This window comes from Strix aluco, chromosome 13 (genome assembly GCF_031877795.1).
Source record: "Strix aluco isolate bStrAlu1 chromosome 13, bStrAlu1.hap1, whole genome shotgun sequence".
In the NCBI taxonomy this organism is placed as follows: Eukaryota; Metazoa; Chordata; class Aves; order Strigiformes; family Strigidae; genus Strix; species Strix aluco.
Genome location: NC_133943.1, coordinates 18,233,203 through 18,248,651, shown reverse-complemented (window position 1 = coordinate 18,248,651; position 15,449 = coordinate 18,233,203). Strand labels below are relative to the sequence as shown.

The 15,449-nt window shown below is 42.7% G+C and overlaps 1 protein-coding gene across 2 annotated transcripts in view; it reads right to left on the bottom strand.

Moving 5' to 3' along the window:
• KCNIP1 (potassium voltage-gated channel interacting protein 1) overlaps positions 1–11,791 on the bottom strand; it is a 134,317-nt gene extending 122,526 nt beyond the window's left edge. The window contains exon 1 of one of the 2 annotated variants that reach the window (XM_074838647.1): positions 11,694–11,791. Coding sequence is in view for 1 of the 2 variants with exons in the window: in XM_074838646.1 (XP_074694747.1) it covers positions 11,389–11,488 (100 nt within the window). In the remaining variant the exon portion in view is untranslated. Of the gene's footprint in view, positions 1–11,388; positions 11,522–11,693 lie in introns of those variants that run through there. The other variant, XM_074838646.1, reaches the window with a different exon arrangement.
• Between the last annotated feature and the right edge of the window lie 3,658 nt (positions 11,792–15,449).

Here is a 15,449-nt window from a genome sequence, read left to right as displayed (position 1 = left end):
CTTTCCTGCTGAATAGATGTGGGAGAGCCAGAGCTGCAGGAACGAAGGCAAGTAAGGAGAGAGGCCAGGAGTAACGACGGCTTAAAAGACAGGGCTTCAGGAAATCACTCACAGGGCACACTTTTAAATTTGTCTCTGATGCTTGCACTGGTGGTCCTCAAGTTTCTCCTACAATTCCCACTGCATTTGTTTCCTTTCTTCTTCGCAATAATATGTGCATGTTGTATCTGGGGTTGTCATTTGTGCTCAGTACTCAACGGTAGCTGCTTTCAACCTTTTCTTTTGGTATTTAAAAAGCCCAGCCGGGAGTTCTAAGCAGCTGTGCTCAAAAAGATGCTTTTAAAATCAAGAAGCAAAAGTGCAAACAGCTGCAGGGAGCACTACTGATACCTTCAAAAGGTGGAAAGGAGCGTAAATGCTCCAGTACAGCCTGCTGATTCACTGCTTGTTCATGCAGGATGCAAACCCACCAGCAGTGCTGCGCTCTGAATGGCAATCCTGATCGGCTCGTTCTGAGCAGGGCCGACCACAGGTTTTCCCTGCATGCCTTTGCAAGGACAAGCTGGTCGTGGGAACTTGGTCCTTACAGCATTCCCCACTATTCATTGAGCTCTCTAGACTGAAGGGAGTCTCAGCATAGGATCTTCAAGTTTTATAAACATGAAGAGAAAAATCAAGGAAAGCAAGTGTCCAGCAGTAGGTAAGGGACTGTGGAGAGTGAGCAGATGGCCAGCAACAGCCAATGCTCGTCCTGACAAAGAGAAACAAGCCAGCACACAATCCTGCTAGGAAATAAACTTAGGCCAACAGGAAGCAAGTGATGTGTTCATGTTCTTGGGAAAGAAAAACAGAGAAAGGAGTTACTGGAGCTATTCTTACTCACAAAGGGGAAAAAACATCCTAGGGTGTGGTAAAGAAAGCAGGTAAGTGATAGCATGGGCAACAGATTCAGGTCTCCCAAGTTCCAGTACTGTGTAATGATTTGCTTTTATCATCCTAGTAAGTTTTCAAGTTATATTAGACTGGTAGAGCAGCTCGCTTGCTGTCTTAGACCTGGTGCCCCTTGAGTTGCAGTGTACCCTTCCCTGCCAAAAGGAAGCCCCAGCATGTGTCCACCAGCTGCTGCTCATCCAGCCATCAGCCTGCCTTGTGCCTGAGCATCGGTCCCGCATAGGGAGACCCTTGAGGACCGGCCATGGACAAAGCGGGACCGCAGAAGGAGCCCTCTAGTCCGTAACTTCTCTTTGGTCCACTGAACCCTGACCTGTCCATCCTCAGGTTGGATGCCGTAGAAGTGCTTTTTCTTCAGACTATTCCACTCCTGTGGTCTCCCTTTCTCCTTTTTTCTGGTATGGGAAGATACCTCCTGAAGTGGGATCCTTGAGGTCCTCCTCTTGCATTCATTTCTGGGCTGCCTCTTCACTGTGCTTTTTGGTTCATATAAGGCAACAATCCTTCACCCTCAAAAGATAGCTTCAATTCTCCTACAGTGTATAACACTGACATCTGATAGAACTACAGTATATCGCCACTGAGGTAGAAGAAAATGATTTACCTATATTTTCAATGAAACACGTTATTCAGTGTATATTAACCAAGGCATCACAAATGAGTGACTGTACGTGAGACAATGTGAGCTGAAAGCACTGAAAAATGTGCTATAGAAAGCACAATATTTTGAACTATATGATAAATGAAAACTAAGATGCATCACAGTTTTATAGAGTGCCTCTTCTTTTTCCCCTCCTAAAATATGCATATTGTGTAAATGTTTCACAAGAATGAACTGGGGAAAAACCTCACCTTTTTGAAGATGTCAGAATTAGGTCATCTCAACATTGTTGGGATGTTTATTGAATTCATATTTCTCCCTCATCAAACGACACAGTAGAATAAATTCTTTAAGAATAGTAACAATTCAGAGGTCAGGACAAAAGGCAAAAAAAAGGGGACAATTTCGATAACTGGTATAATCCTTTGAATCCAGGAGAACTGAACTATCAAGCAATTTTAAGCACAGAAGCATCCAGGTAGGACAAAAGTGGGTCAGGTGTTTAATGGAAAAGCACAGACTAAGGCAAAAAGTTTTTTTCCACTTCACAGTACAGCAAACTTGCATTAAATAGCAAGCCCAAAGCTAGAGGTTTTTTGAGATATAAAAATAAAATTGAGATTCTGTCAATATGAACTTGGCATTAGTTAGTAAGTAGAATCCTGTGAGTGCCCCAGAAGGATGATGTCCACCACAGTGGACTCTGTAGGAATCATGGGGCCGTAGAAGCTCCCCTAACCTTTGAGAAGGATCTGAGATGATGAAGCTGTATATAGAGACTGGCTTTCATATCAACTCACTGCATCTTGCAGCCAATTTCCACCTGCCTTGTCCTACAGTAGGATTTTTCAGTGATAGATATGTTCCCTTGTGAATGGAGGGACAATGCTGACATGGAGCTATGCACCATGACCGACACGTTAACAGCAGCTCCACCAACACAACAGCCTGCAGTGCACTCAGAGCTCACCCTTTCTTGTGCTGTTACGATTCCCCCTGAAGACACACATACACTATCAGTTCCTGCCTGAAAAAGGAAGTCTCATAATGTTTTGGAGACCAATCAGGATGATAAAACCTATGCTGTTCCAGCTGCGAGCTTAAGTTTTCCCAGCTCCTCTTGAGCTTTAAAATGTTCCTCTTGAGCCTCCCAGGGCACTGTCTCCAAGGATGCCCACTGTTATGCTCAGTGGCATTATGTATCACCACATATTTGTAAATACAAATATTTTAATCTAGTTAGCATAGGAGCATGCATCACTGGTGAGCTGCAGTCTCTGCGGCACTGAGCCTGGCTGTACACACTGTATGTTAGCTGCAGCTCAACTCTTTACCCCTGCCTCAAGGACCTTCTTGGTCTCTGGGGCAGAAGTGGTTTCTATAACTGGAACATGAAGTGTTGTGCTATTTGTGAGGCTTTTTTATTACTACTATTATTTTTAACTCCATTGTTGGGTGTTTAGGCAAAGAAGCTGCCTGGTATGCACTTGAAGGAACAGTGTACCAATTGCTCACAGCCACAAGACACTAATGTAGGAGCCAGAGAGGTTGTACGTGCTTCTGACTTCTCAACCACAATGAAGCAGTGCTTCAGCATGGCTGGGGAAATCTTTTACAATTTTTGTCATGTTGAAACTTACATAAATCTTTCACACTCTGAATTTTAGTGAATATAGAAAATAGTGTAATTATTAATGTGAATGTCTCAACATCTCAAAAGTCTTCTCTCAATGAAAACACCAAAGAAAGTAAGTGCAAAAGATTCATGAAATACTTCTTTCCTTTACAAGAGTTCTAATGCAAATCATGATACAAGTGAATTTGTGGTTGCACAAGCATATTTAAACCCTCATAAAACAGGGCATTTCACTGGCCCACAGCAAGGTGACTCCTCATCCCCACCTAATGACAAAGGTGAAAAAAAACTGTTCAGCTTCCATTAAAAAACAAACATGGGCTCCACTGGGTATCACAGCTATACACGCACAACAGCCACTGCCATTCACCTGCAACTAAACCTACTTCAAGCTAAGCTGAAATAAATTATTCAAACTGTTTCATTATCTCATGGGATAAGAATATAGAGTGGTCATACTTGTATTAAGTGGGATTTTAAAGGCTACAGAGACACTTTAAAATATTATTTTAAAGGCCAATAAGTTAATTGTACATTGTGCAAAAGCTGCCTCTGCCTTTGAGCAAATAGCAATGCTTAGAAAACCCAACTGAACAACTGGACTTTGTACGCAGCCTCCTTTCACATATGCGCACAGATCATTTTCCTGACAAAAATATTGATCAAGTAACACTTGAAACGAGGGCAGCAATCCTAAAATCAAAGTGAAGAAAAAGCTGTGTGCATACTATGTTTGGAAGCTGTGCAAAAATCCTCACAACAAGCAGGGCCATAATATAGCATTTCCAGTTTCAGGAGAAAAACTGCATGAAGAACAGCATGAGGATCCTGCATTATTCTTACTACAATTTTGAGTAACTATTTATTTCCCTGCTTTTGCACAATATGCTGGATGAGCTAACTTCTGCCCCCACTTCTCTAGCTAAGGAACAAGAGGAAACATGATCACCCAGAGCACCACCAGCATATGGGCTGTTCTGTACTTCCCCACTGGACTGAAACCCTCAGCCTGGAATAGGGAGGTGTGAAAAATGAAGGAAGGGGCTTTGGAATTCTGTTTAAAATGAGCCTGGATGAACAGAACAAAAAGGATGCTGTGCCAGAGGGCCTTCAGGGTCCATGTCACAGCCTGGTGCTGACAACTGCTCGGGCTAAGGTGGGAAGGCTGCTGATCCACTGAGAACCTGCGTCTTTAATTGACGTACTCTGCAGCTGGATACTTTATTTCTGAGAGACTCAGCTATTTACAAATTCCCTCAGTAGGGGTGACTCTTGTAAGGCACTAAACAAACCCCTTCCAACTAAAGGATCCGAAGGAAGAAATGACAGTGCTGATGCCTGGTGCTCTTGGACCTTCCCCAGAACACCTCCCTCCAGCTGCACCCTGTGCCTGCTGTGGGTCTCAGCCTCACACTGCAATTTATGACAGCACAAGTAAGAAGCACGATCACAGTACAAACAGATTTCCAAGATAAAGTACAGTGTTTTAGCGTTGCCTTTTGGGAGGAAAGAAGGAAAGAACACTCAGTACTGGTTAAAATGCCTGCTTGCCATTTGTGCTGCCAAGATCCATTTGGGTTTGTCTCATTACCACACCTGGCGTTCAGCTACCACTGACCCTTTGGTCTCCTCTGACCCGTGAAGCAGGTTAGCCCCACTTACATCTTTCCTCCCTTTGCACTCTGAGCTGCCTGGCAAGATGATGTCAGGCGCATCTGTAAGAAACAGACCTTATCTATCCCCAAAAGTCAATCCGACTCCTATCATAATTATCAGATCCCTCACCGTCCTTGCTGATGTCTTCTATCTAGGATGTTTGGTAAACTGAAATAGCAGCTGATATGAACACAGACTGCCTGCCAGAATAAAAATAACCTTTTTGCTTGATATAGCAGAGGATCAGGAATTTCAGCAGCGTGCCAGTGAGGGAAATCAATTCCACTCAGCCACTGTGATACAAGACAACACTAAAAAATGCACCTAGAATTTTTATAATGTTTTTAGAAGTTCTCTTATGTTAGGTAGTAGTAGGAATCAGGGGAAGACTTAATTCTTGCCCATCCTGCTCTGTCTGCAGGGCATGCTCCTCCCCACCTGAGGGAAGAGGTACATTCTTCTGCCTTCACCCGCTTTGCTGCCTTTATCATCTTGACAGCTTATTAGGAATTATACACTGAGACAGAATCTTATTTTGTTACTTTCTACATCTGAAGTAAGTGTCTATGCCTGAGAAGTATACTGAGAACGGTGCAGCTGTATATTTACCTGGAAAGCATCAAGCACTTTCAGTGGAAAGATTTTTCAAGTGTAGGTGATAAGCAGAGACGTAAAATATCCAGCTGATATTACAAACCAAGACCAATGTAAGATTAGTGGAAAAAAGTTAGGATCCTGAGTCTGCATTCACCCACCAAGTCTCCTGTGACGATCTCTCACCCAACTTCTAAGGCGTGAATTAGACGATCAGAATGATGAGTCTGCCAGTGGTCGCAGAGCGAAGAGAGTTTATTATGTGCACAGCAGTACATAATAGCACACACTGTAAGCAGATTCTTAGAGTTTAATGTCTACTGATTTAGTACCTTTCCATTTAAAAGTTCCAAGTATTTTATGGTCAAGGTTAAGCTTGAAGGAAACTGAATCTGGTCATTACTTTTAACTCCATTTTACATATGAATAAATCGAGTACGGAGAGAAAAAGACACACCATCTGTCTGAGCATCATCTTGGAGAAGTGACACACTCCTGTCATGGTTAGGACGTAGAAAACCATGGCAGACAGTAGCGAACAAGCTTATTTCTGTCAGGGGGTCCCTGTCCTTTTGTTATTCCATGCTCACAAACAATGGCACAGTCCTGTTAGCTTACATGGGTGTGCAAAAATGATTTGCAGGCCAGAGCTTCTCTGCAGGTATAATGCTTTCTTAAGATTTCATCGGCCACTCAGAAAGCCAAGAACATGCAACAGGTAAAAATCCCAAAGCTGGAACAGAAAACTGAGTACTTGCTACAAACAGGTCATACTGAGTCCACAGCTAAAGCATACACTCCCAAAATATGTTCATTAATGACACCAAATAACACCACCGAAATTGCCCTTTTTAGTCACTGCAATAACTTGGTGCAGCCCAAAGCAGAGGTGCTGACCAAGAGCTGGAGGCTCTCCTGAAGGCATATTGTGCAGAGTGCTGTGGGCAAAGGAGTCGGTGTACACCAAGTGTGTACCAAGCACCAACATGTATGAGAAGAGAGACAGCAAACAACCATGCCGTAACTGCTAGGGTAACACAAAGAAAATATTACAGCTCTGACAAAGATTTCCTTTCAGCCAGCAAATGTGCGACAGCTGGCCAGCTCTGTCACCTTTTGCAAGTACAGTATGTATCTCAGTTTGCAAAGGCAGTTACATACACGGAGTTGTCTTGTTTGTTATTCTGGAAGATGCTGTTTTGGTTCCATCTACCCACAGCCAAGTCCTGTACACTCAAGGACAGGTCTCTGAGCTCATTCAGAGGCACTGGCATGATGAATTTTTTTTTGAAGAGGAAGAACAGTCACAGATGGGCTGGAAAGGGGATTAGCAAAGGGAGAAACCTCAGCTTGGGCACCCAAAAATACAAAATCAGGCCTTTCAGTCTATTCTGTGACCATGTATTTCTCACAGTGCTCTTGCCTTTTGTTGTGTAAAAGTGCTAGTGCAGTGTGAGATGTCCCTGCTCACCTTGACACACTCCACCCAGTTAGCCACACGGAGAGCCACGCGTAGCACAGCAGCGTCATTCGCACCACTGCCGCAAGAGCACTGCAGCTGGCTTGGTGGAAACAGCCTTGTCCAACACCCAAGCACTGCCAAACAGCCAGGCCAGGGCAAAGCCATCTACAGGAAATGAGCCAGGGCCTAGATTTAAAAAGGCACCTTCTTAAAGACAGTAAAGGAGGAAAATGAAAAGGTGCTGAGAGATTTGAGGAACAGACAGTTAGAAGTTCAACATTACATGCTACCAGTTTCCAGAAAGATGGGAGGTAATATACAGGTGTTCAAACCACTAAGACTACAAGGTCCACACGGAGATTTGAACTTTAGTTTTCAAGAGAATCATCTCATCAGCCTGGCCTTCTCCAGAGACCCTTAGCATCTCTTCCCTTTTCCAACGCATCGCAGCTGTACAGTGTGCACTGCAGCCGCTGGACAGTCGCCCCTATGCAGCATTCACAAGAATACTGTTTCTGTAACATGAGTTGGCACTACACAGGAAACTAGACACGTTGCCTTTCACACGGTTACTATGTACACTTAACTCACTATTCCACCCTTCAGGTGCAATAAAAGGCAACTGGGACCCAGGGGGGGTTTGAGCCCCTGCCCTCCTGGTGCGAGCGCTGCCAGCCCACGGGCTGCTCCCTGACACGGAGTGACAAGGAATCAGCCTGCAGGGATGGCTGTCAGCAAAGATGACACCCTGCAAAGGGCTAAGACTTTATCTATTAAATAATTATTACAAATAATTACTGCAGTGGTGGTAGGGCTGACAGAGTATTCTAGAAGTGCAAGGCACAAGACGAATTATGGGGGAATACGGGGTGATATTTTAGACCTGTCAATTCCTGCGCTGTGCTGAGTCTTGGTGCAGATTACTCACATGTGGTCTGGACTGGCCCACAACGAGTTTCTTTGGTCTTTGACAGAAATGGTTTATCAGCCTGATCACTTATTCAGTACCTGAGAGATAATATAAATCAGCCACACCATCAGATCACTGTACTTTCCAGTAGCAGAAGAGATGGGCGTTATGCTAAATCAAAAAGAAAGTGCAAGTTTGGCTTTTAGCAGTCCAGAAAGAAATTTCAGTTTGATACTCCCCGTGAAGACATGAAGAGTACAGGAGTCTTTGAACAGAAACTGGCTCCTCACCACTAAGACAGTAAACCTCATCTCTCATGGAAGCTGGAAGCTGCCTCCTGGTCTGTCAGGGGGAACCTCACTCCTTCCCTTTACCCCATAACGAATTTTGGCACCTTGTAAACCACAGGCTGAAGCTGAAAGACAATAGCTTTCCCTAGGAACATCTAGTACTGAGCAGATGCAACAAAAACTCCTCTCCACTATATTTTAGTAGAAACGGAGCAGATGGGAAATGGCATGGGAGTATTTGGGTTTTTTTGTGAAATTATGTATTGTTTCAAAACAGTTTTGGATACAAACAAAAGCTGTTAGGAAAACTCTGAAGTCCTCCCCTTTGCTTGGTTAATAACAGGTGGTTTAGGCTAATGCTTTTGCAAAGCAATTTTTATGTTTGAGTGTTCTACATGATGTTTAGACAGAGACACTTTCTCTGTTAGCACAAAGTCTTCTCAGCTGGCTCACTCATCCAGATGCCCATCAATGTTAGAGTAAGAGCAAAAGGCCAGCCAGAGCTGAGAACTCAGACTCCAGCACCAGCATCAACTTTTAGAGACAGTGACCTTCAGAAGAACATGCTCATTACTGGCTGGAAGGGTGCTGAGTTTCAAGAAGTTTAGCCTGTTTCTGCCTATGGTAATGCTGGTCCTCTTCCTCCATTTAAAAATGTACAGATTTTAGGTCTCATATTTGTAAAAGTCACTTTATATAGATAGTACTGATGAGTTTAAATAATAATTACACTGGTTTCAACATGTAGACAGTATGTTAGCAGTGTACTTCTGTAAGCTGTTCGGTATAAACAAGGTCCACAGCTGTTTCAGGAAGTTGGAACTGCAGCTACGAGTTTTCTAGGCCAAAGGCACCTTCCAGCTATTTCAGCTGCTGTTTGCTAGTGCTCCGTATGCTGTGCTTGAGATCTAGCACGCACCTTTCTACTGCTGTATGTATCCAATACCTGTTTTCTCTTTGCATAATGAAGTGTGGTCACAGAAATTTGGTTTTTTGCTAGGATAATCCACACTTGAGGGACTTATACTATACTGACAGTGTAGATTCCTATGTGGCATCATACTCTGTAAGTCCTACAGGGTCAAGTAGGGCTATTAAAATTAATAGAAGTTAACAGCAGTTAAAACTTTTTCACTAGAATATTAAGTATAATTTCTTTGTATAACAACCAGCACACAAGCATTAAGAACTAACCTATTGCAACAAACAGTCAATAGTCTCTGCTGGAAAATACTCAGTGACAACCTTATTAAAGCCATCTTACTGTTAAAGCAAAGCAAGCAGCAGATTTCTCAAGGACAAGAGCTTCATTAAAGTATGTGTGTGCTGCATGTTCTTATGCAAGGGTGGACATTGCAGAAGCAACTGCAATGAAGCCATAATTGTGTGTGTTAAAACCACAAACTCTGAATATGTCAACTTCAGCTGAAGTTCAAATGTTAAAGTTTACCTTATCACTTTTTCAGTATAATTCACAAAGTAACCCCAATTTCCTGCTCAGTATTTTAATTAAAACTTAATCAGAAAACAACTAGACATCATTATGATTCACTCTGAATTATTCAAATAGCCAAAACCTTCCCTCTCCTTAGGCGTTAGGGGTACCAAATGTGCAATCCCCCTCCCATGACACGAGTGCAGGTCACAAGTACGTGAGGAGACTGGGCACCAGGAAGATGCAGCTACTCAAAACCAAGAAGTGCTCTCTCCTAAAGCTTCCTTCTTCAATGCTCTTTTTTTTTTTCTTAACCAAGTTGCTAAATAGCATCTGCCCTTTGAATGCATTCAGGCAGGCAACAAAAGGATTCCAAAAAAACAGGTGCTCAGACAGACCAATTCATAACAGACTTTGCCAGAGCTAGAGACAGGAAATTAACTGTACATTGGGTACCATATAACACTTTTCTATGATAGGAGCACACAGACTTCTGAAGGCTCACAAAAGCCAGAATAAATGCATTTTTCTGTTGGCACTCTGTCTTGCTTGCACAATTTGATCATTTCAATAGACCTTGCAAAGCTAGAGCTAGTACATAAAGCAGTTGCTAAACAATCCGTATCACTGCCCTAGCTTCAAAATGTTGGGCAACAATTATCACCAGGCGCCTCTCAATTAATCCAAACATATAAGAGGTTAGAACAAATAATCAAAGCAGCAGGAAAGTCGGAGAAACAGGTACATGCATGAGAACTAAAAATAGAGCAAACCACCAATGAACCGAAAGTTTTATAACTTTTTTCCTCCAGTAAAGTACTTGCTGCTAGTCTCCAAGGTTCTTTGAACCTTGTACTAAATGTTGTCATGTAATTAATACGAGGCCAGCAACTTCACCTTTTCCAGGTTGTCATGACTCTGAAGCAGAAAGGAATAATTGTTCAGTATCTGTGGGGAGCTGAAGGTTATTTTAATACCTGCGTACTTCTAGCTTACCATGAAAAACGACCCTCAAGTTTCTATAAAAAGCAGCTGTTCAATATATATCATATTCAGGAACATTTAGGAACACTGTAAATCTACTCTTCCTATTAAACAGTGAGGCTATCTGCACAGACATGTTTTGATTTATAAAGCTCACTGTCTAAAATTCATCCCTTCTGCCTCTATTTAATATTTCCGTGTTTCTACATGAAGTACGTTGTTTATAAAAACAGAGAGGTAACAAAAATTAAAGTATCTTTAGCAGTCAGCTCCTTCAAACTACCTTCTACAAAACATATTTACATTTCAATCGGTAGTGTTTTCCTAAAACATACATGAGACTAGAAAGCAAGACCAGGCAGATTTGTTAAAGATAAATATTCTGAAAGAGGGCTAAACTAATTACAACAGAAACATTCATCCAAATAAGCTTAGTAAGGTTTTGGGATTTTCTGTTAATAATAGTCAATAGCTAAAAATAAGCCATGACGTTTCCAGCAATTAGAACAAATTGAGAAGTTACAATGATAAACTTACTAAAATGTAAACCCTTTCATTCAGAGCTTCAGGATGCAAGCTGCAGTTTCCTAAAGCATACAAATCTGTATTGAAGTTCTTGAAACAATCTTAAACATAGACAAAGAATGGTTTAAGATTATGTCACATTTATTTTCAGAGCTGCAATGAGAGCTACAATACTATATTGACATTTAAATACATTTCATTTGTCTAAAGCATCTGAACTTATTTCAGCTACTGTTCAGCTCCTCTGATACCCAAACACTGCACATGCACGTACAGATTAAAGTATAATGCTCTGCAGCAAATGGCTTTCAGAATAAAATATTTTCTAATTCTTAATATCCTACCTTCATAATTGCCTTCTAGGAGACCCAGGTGCTCAAGTGCCTTCACAAATCCAACAATTATCACCAGTACAACAATCATTTCAAGTCCCTCCAAGTTCATCTTGAAAAATTATTCATGTAAAAGCATCTTTTCTTAGGGAGCGTCCTGACTACAGAGTTAGACTTTAATTAAAAAGCCCTCCTAGTCCAAGACATGCCACACAACCACATAAATACAATGCTAAAGAAGCCCAGCATATTCCCACCATAAAACATTTCCATTGACAGCAAGATGAACACAGGAATGTAAGGAAGTCAAATCTTACCATGTCTGCATCACTTGCCTGCATGGATACAGATGTTTCAGTCTCTAAGGCAACAGAATATACAGTAACCACTTTGTTTAGCATTTCCTCTCTGTCACAGCCAAAATTCACCAAATCTGTCTGATATCTAGTAAAATCTGATGCCTCTTTTTCACACTGAATTGCAGTTTTAGAGAGATCCCATAGTTTAATAACACAGTGGAAAAAGTCCAAACACATTCTTTGCTTGATACTAAAGTGAACTTCAGAAAACTCAAAGCAGAATAATTTCATTTAGAAAATGACCTATTGCTGTATTTCCCTATTGAGTGCAATATAATTACAGAAGGTTAGCTACATGCTCGAGTATCTTGTTTTCCCATGCTGCACACACATTTTACATTAAATACAGGACTCCAGTAAAATATTAAATATGGTAAGAAGAGACTTGTTAGAGGGAAATCAGTTTTAAAGTTTGAGGGATATATGAGAAACAAAAGCCTTTCCCTCCTGCTGCTACACAGCCTCGGGGGCTCTGTGCAGATGGTGGAACAACTGCCCTTGGTGTAGGTCAGCTGCTGTTCCCATGGCTGTTTCCAGATGAGGAAAGGCAAGAAATGTCATCAAGGACACAGTATGCCCATGGCCAGAATTGTGTGCAACTTATTGCTCTGCCTCAGGAAGCGCCTTTCCAGGCACTCAGAAAAATGGAAAATTGCTTTGAAGTCCTTGGACCTGACAGTTAGGAACAGATTATCTGAAGGACCTTATTCTCACCTGAGCACCTGAATAGCAGACATTAGCAAGCACTTGTCTGTCCTTCCTACCTACCCTCACTCAGCTCTCCCTATTTGCAGCCAGTTTCAGACATGCACATAATTACAAAAAACCCCACATTTTCGAAAATCAGGCCATTTGTTCTGGTAACTTATTAGGCCTGCAATGGCTGCCACTTCTGTGCACAACATCACCTCCCGCACTCATCGTTCTTTTAACTCATTTTGGGATAATGTGACTTTGAAGCAACATATGTATACACGTGTGTGTATATATATATATAAAAAGGTCTAAACTTATGTTAATATTGTAATTGTTATAATATTACATAATAATACTCATATGAAAGCCTGAAATCTGATTCACTGTTTTCAGTTGTTGTTTTTTAACCATTTGTGTACTTCTATCTTTAGCTGTTGTTTCATGTTAATGTCTCCCAGAATATTCTTGTCCAGTTGCATTAAGTACTTAAACGATGTTACAAGGACCTGAGTACCAAGGCCTTCTGTATGCATGCTAGCTTGTCCTCCTGGAACTACAAAATGGACCCTGTATTGCTGTATGTAGCAGAATCAGTCATATCATAGAATGGTTTGAATTGGAAGGGACCTTAAAGATCATCTAGTTCCACCCCCCTGCCATGGGCAGGGACACCTTCCACTAGCCCAGGTTGCTCAAAGCCCCGTCCAACCTGGCCTTGAACCCTTCCAGGGAGGGAGCAGCCACAGCTTCTCTGGGAAACCTGTGCCAGGGCCTCACCACCCTCACAGCGAAGAATTTCTTCCTTCTATCTAATCTAAATCTCCCCCCTTTCAGTTTAAACCCGTTACCCCTCATCCTATCCCCACACCCCCTGATCAAGAGTCCCTCCCCACCTTTCCTGTAGCCCCTTTAAGTACTGGGAGGCTGCTCTAAGGTCTCCCCAGAGCCTTCTCTTCTCCAGGCTGAACAGCCCCAACTCTCTCAGCCTGTCCTCACAGGGGAGGTGCTCCAGCCCCTGATCACCTCGTGGTCTCCTCTGGCCCCACTCGAGCAGGTCCATGTCCTTCTGATGTTGGTGCCCCCAGAGCTGGACACAGCACTGCAGGGGGGGTCTCATGAGAGCAGAGTAGAGGGGCAGAATCCCCTGCCTCGACCTGCTGGCCACACTGCTCTTGATGCAGCCCAGCACGCAGTTGGCTTTCTGGGCTGTGAGCACACGTTGCTGGCTCATAGTCAGTTTTCCATCCACTACTACCCCCAAGTCCTTCTCCTTGGGGCTGCTCTCAATCCACTCCTCGCCCAGCCTGTGTTTGTGCTTGGGATTGCCCTGACCCATGGGCAGGACCTGGCCCTTGGCCTTGTTGAACTTCATGAGGTTCACACAGGTCCACCTCTCCAGCCTGTCCAGGTCCCTCTGGATGGCACATCCCTGCCCTCAAGTGTGTCGACTGCACACTGTGTCCCACAGACTCTTTTGAAAGCTGGTAGATGGTTTTCTTATTGACTTCAACAATGCTTTGCTGTGTTGAGGGGTGTTGCTAAAGGCCTGAACGATGCTGTTTCCCACATTATTATTCCAATGTATTAATATTTTGGAGGTATTCATTCATAATCAATATAATTAACATCATCAGCATCTACAGCTTTTCTCAGGTATCCCTATTCAAAAATAGATCTCACACTTTCCTCTTCATTATCAAACTTCATTTGAGGATCTCACAGCTCCTTACCAAATTTCTCATTGTGCCTGAACATTCCTGAGGGGAGGTTAAGAATTTACTGAAGTATCAAATCCAATTACCATGGAAATGAAACCACCTTTGGAACAGCCCAGACATAAGGTACTAGAATTTACAACAATAAACAGTGTTTTAGTACAGAAAGCAAAAGAAAGGAACACTACCTGATGGAAATGGACTGGGACGGGGGTAAAAACAAGAAAGTAACTTAAGCTTAATTTTGGTCAAGTTTAAAACCTCTGCTCCTATTAAACAGGGCATGAGGTGGGTGATGGCAATAAGCATTCAAAAATAATTTCATTTCTGTTTGGAAAGGGGATTTCTCACAGTCCAGTGCACTTGTACCACTGTTCTGGTTTACTGCTGCTCTCAGCTGAGCCACCAACATAACCAATTAACAAATACATAATTTCTTTTTCTTGTCAAATCTATTTTGTAGAAAATAAAAAAGTTACCCAGAAATGGATCTTTTTCACAAAAGCTGCATTTCCAGAGCAGCCCAGCTTTTTGACATGCTGAGGCATCCTCCCTGCCTGGTGAATTCAAGAGGCAAAGTCCAAGTTTCTGCTTTAGCCTGAGCAGAGCAGAGAGCTGACCCTGCTCAGTTCCAGAGTGCCTCTGGTAGGGGAGGGCCTCTCCTACCCCCAAAAAGTAGAGAAGGGACTTGCACAGACCCTATCTTCCTCTTGTGATGCTTTTGTTATTGAATTATTGGTTGCTCTGCACCCTTCTTCATGGAAGCTATTCGAAAGGTATCCTCTTTTTTCTGGCAACAAAGCAGTTTTTAAACGTCAGAGTACTTCCCAGCTGTTTTCTGGCCAGCCCAAGCCACCAGTAATAGTGTCTCTGGGGAGACAGAAAGAGAGAGAAGAGGAACCTACTCAAATAAACTCCAATCAAAATTTATTTAGGTTGGGGGAGCTGACAGAACAAAGCTGCAGGCTGTGCATTTCCTACTAGTTACGTCCTCATAGCAATATATCATATTTGTAACAAACTCTCAATATAATTTTCAATTGTTCTTTTTTGAGCCTCAGCAATTCACTGCGAAGGAAAACACTCCTGCCAACAGAGAAACACAGGAGTGTTCTGGGAGGAAAATACCCAGTTACCGCTGACTGCAGTATCTGATTATCCATTCACCTACCTGCGTGCAGTGAAACGGTGGGCACTGCCCCCCTTAACTCCTCCTGTCTGTTCAAGGAGGAAGGCTGAGTGCCCAGCAGCAGTGTGCTGCAGTGCCAGGGGGCAAGTTACCCAGCCCGACCTCCAGGCCATC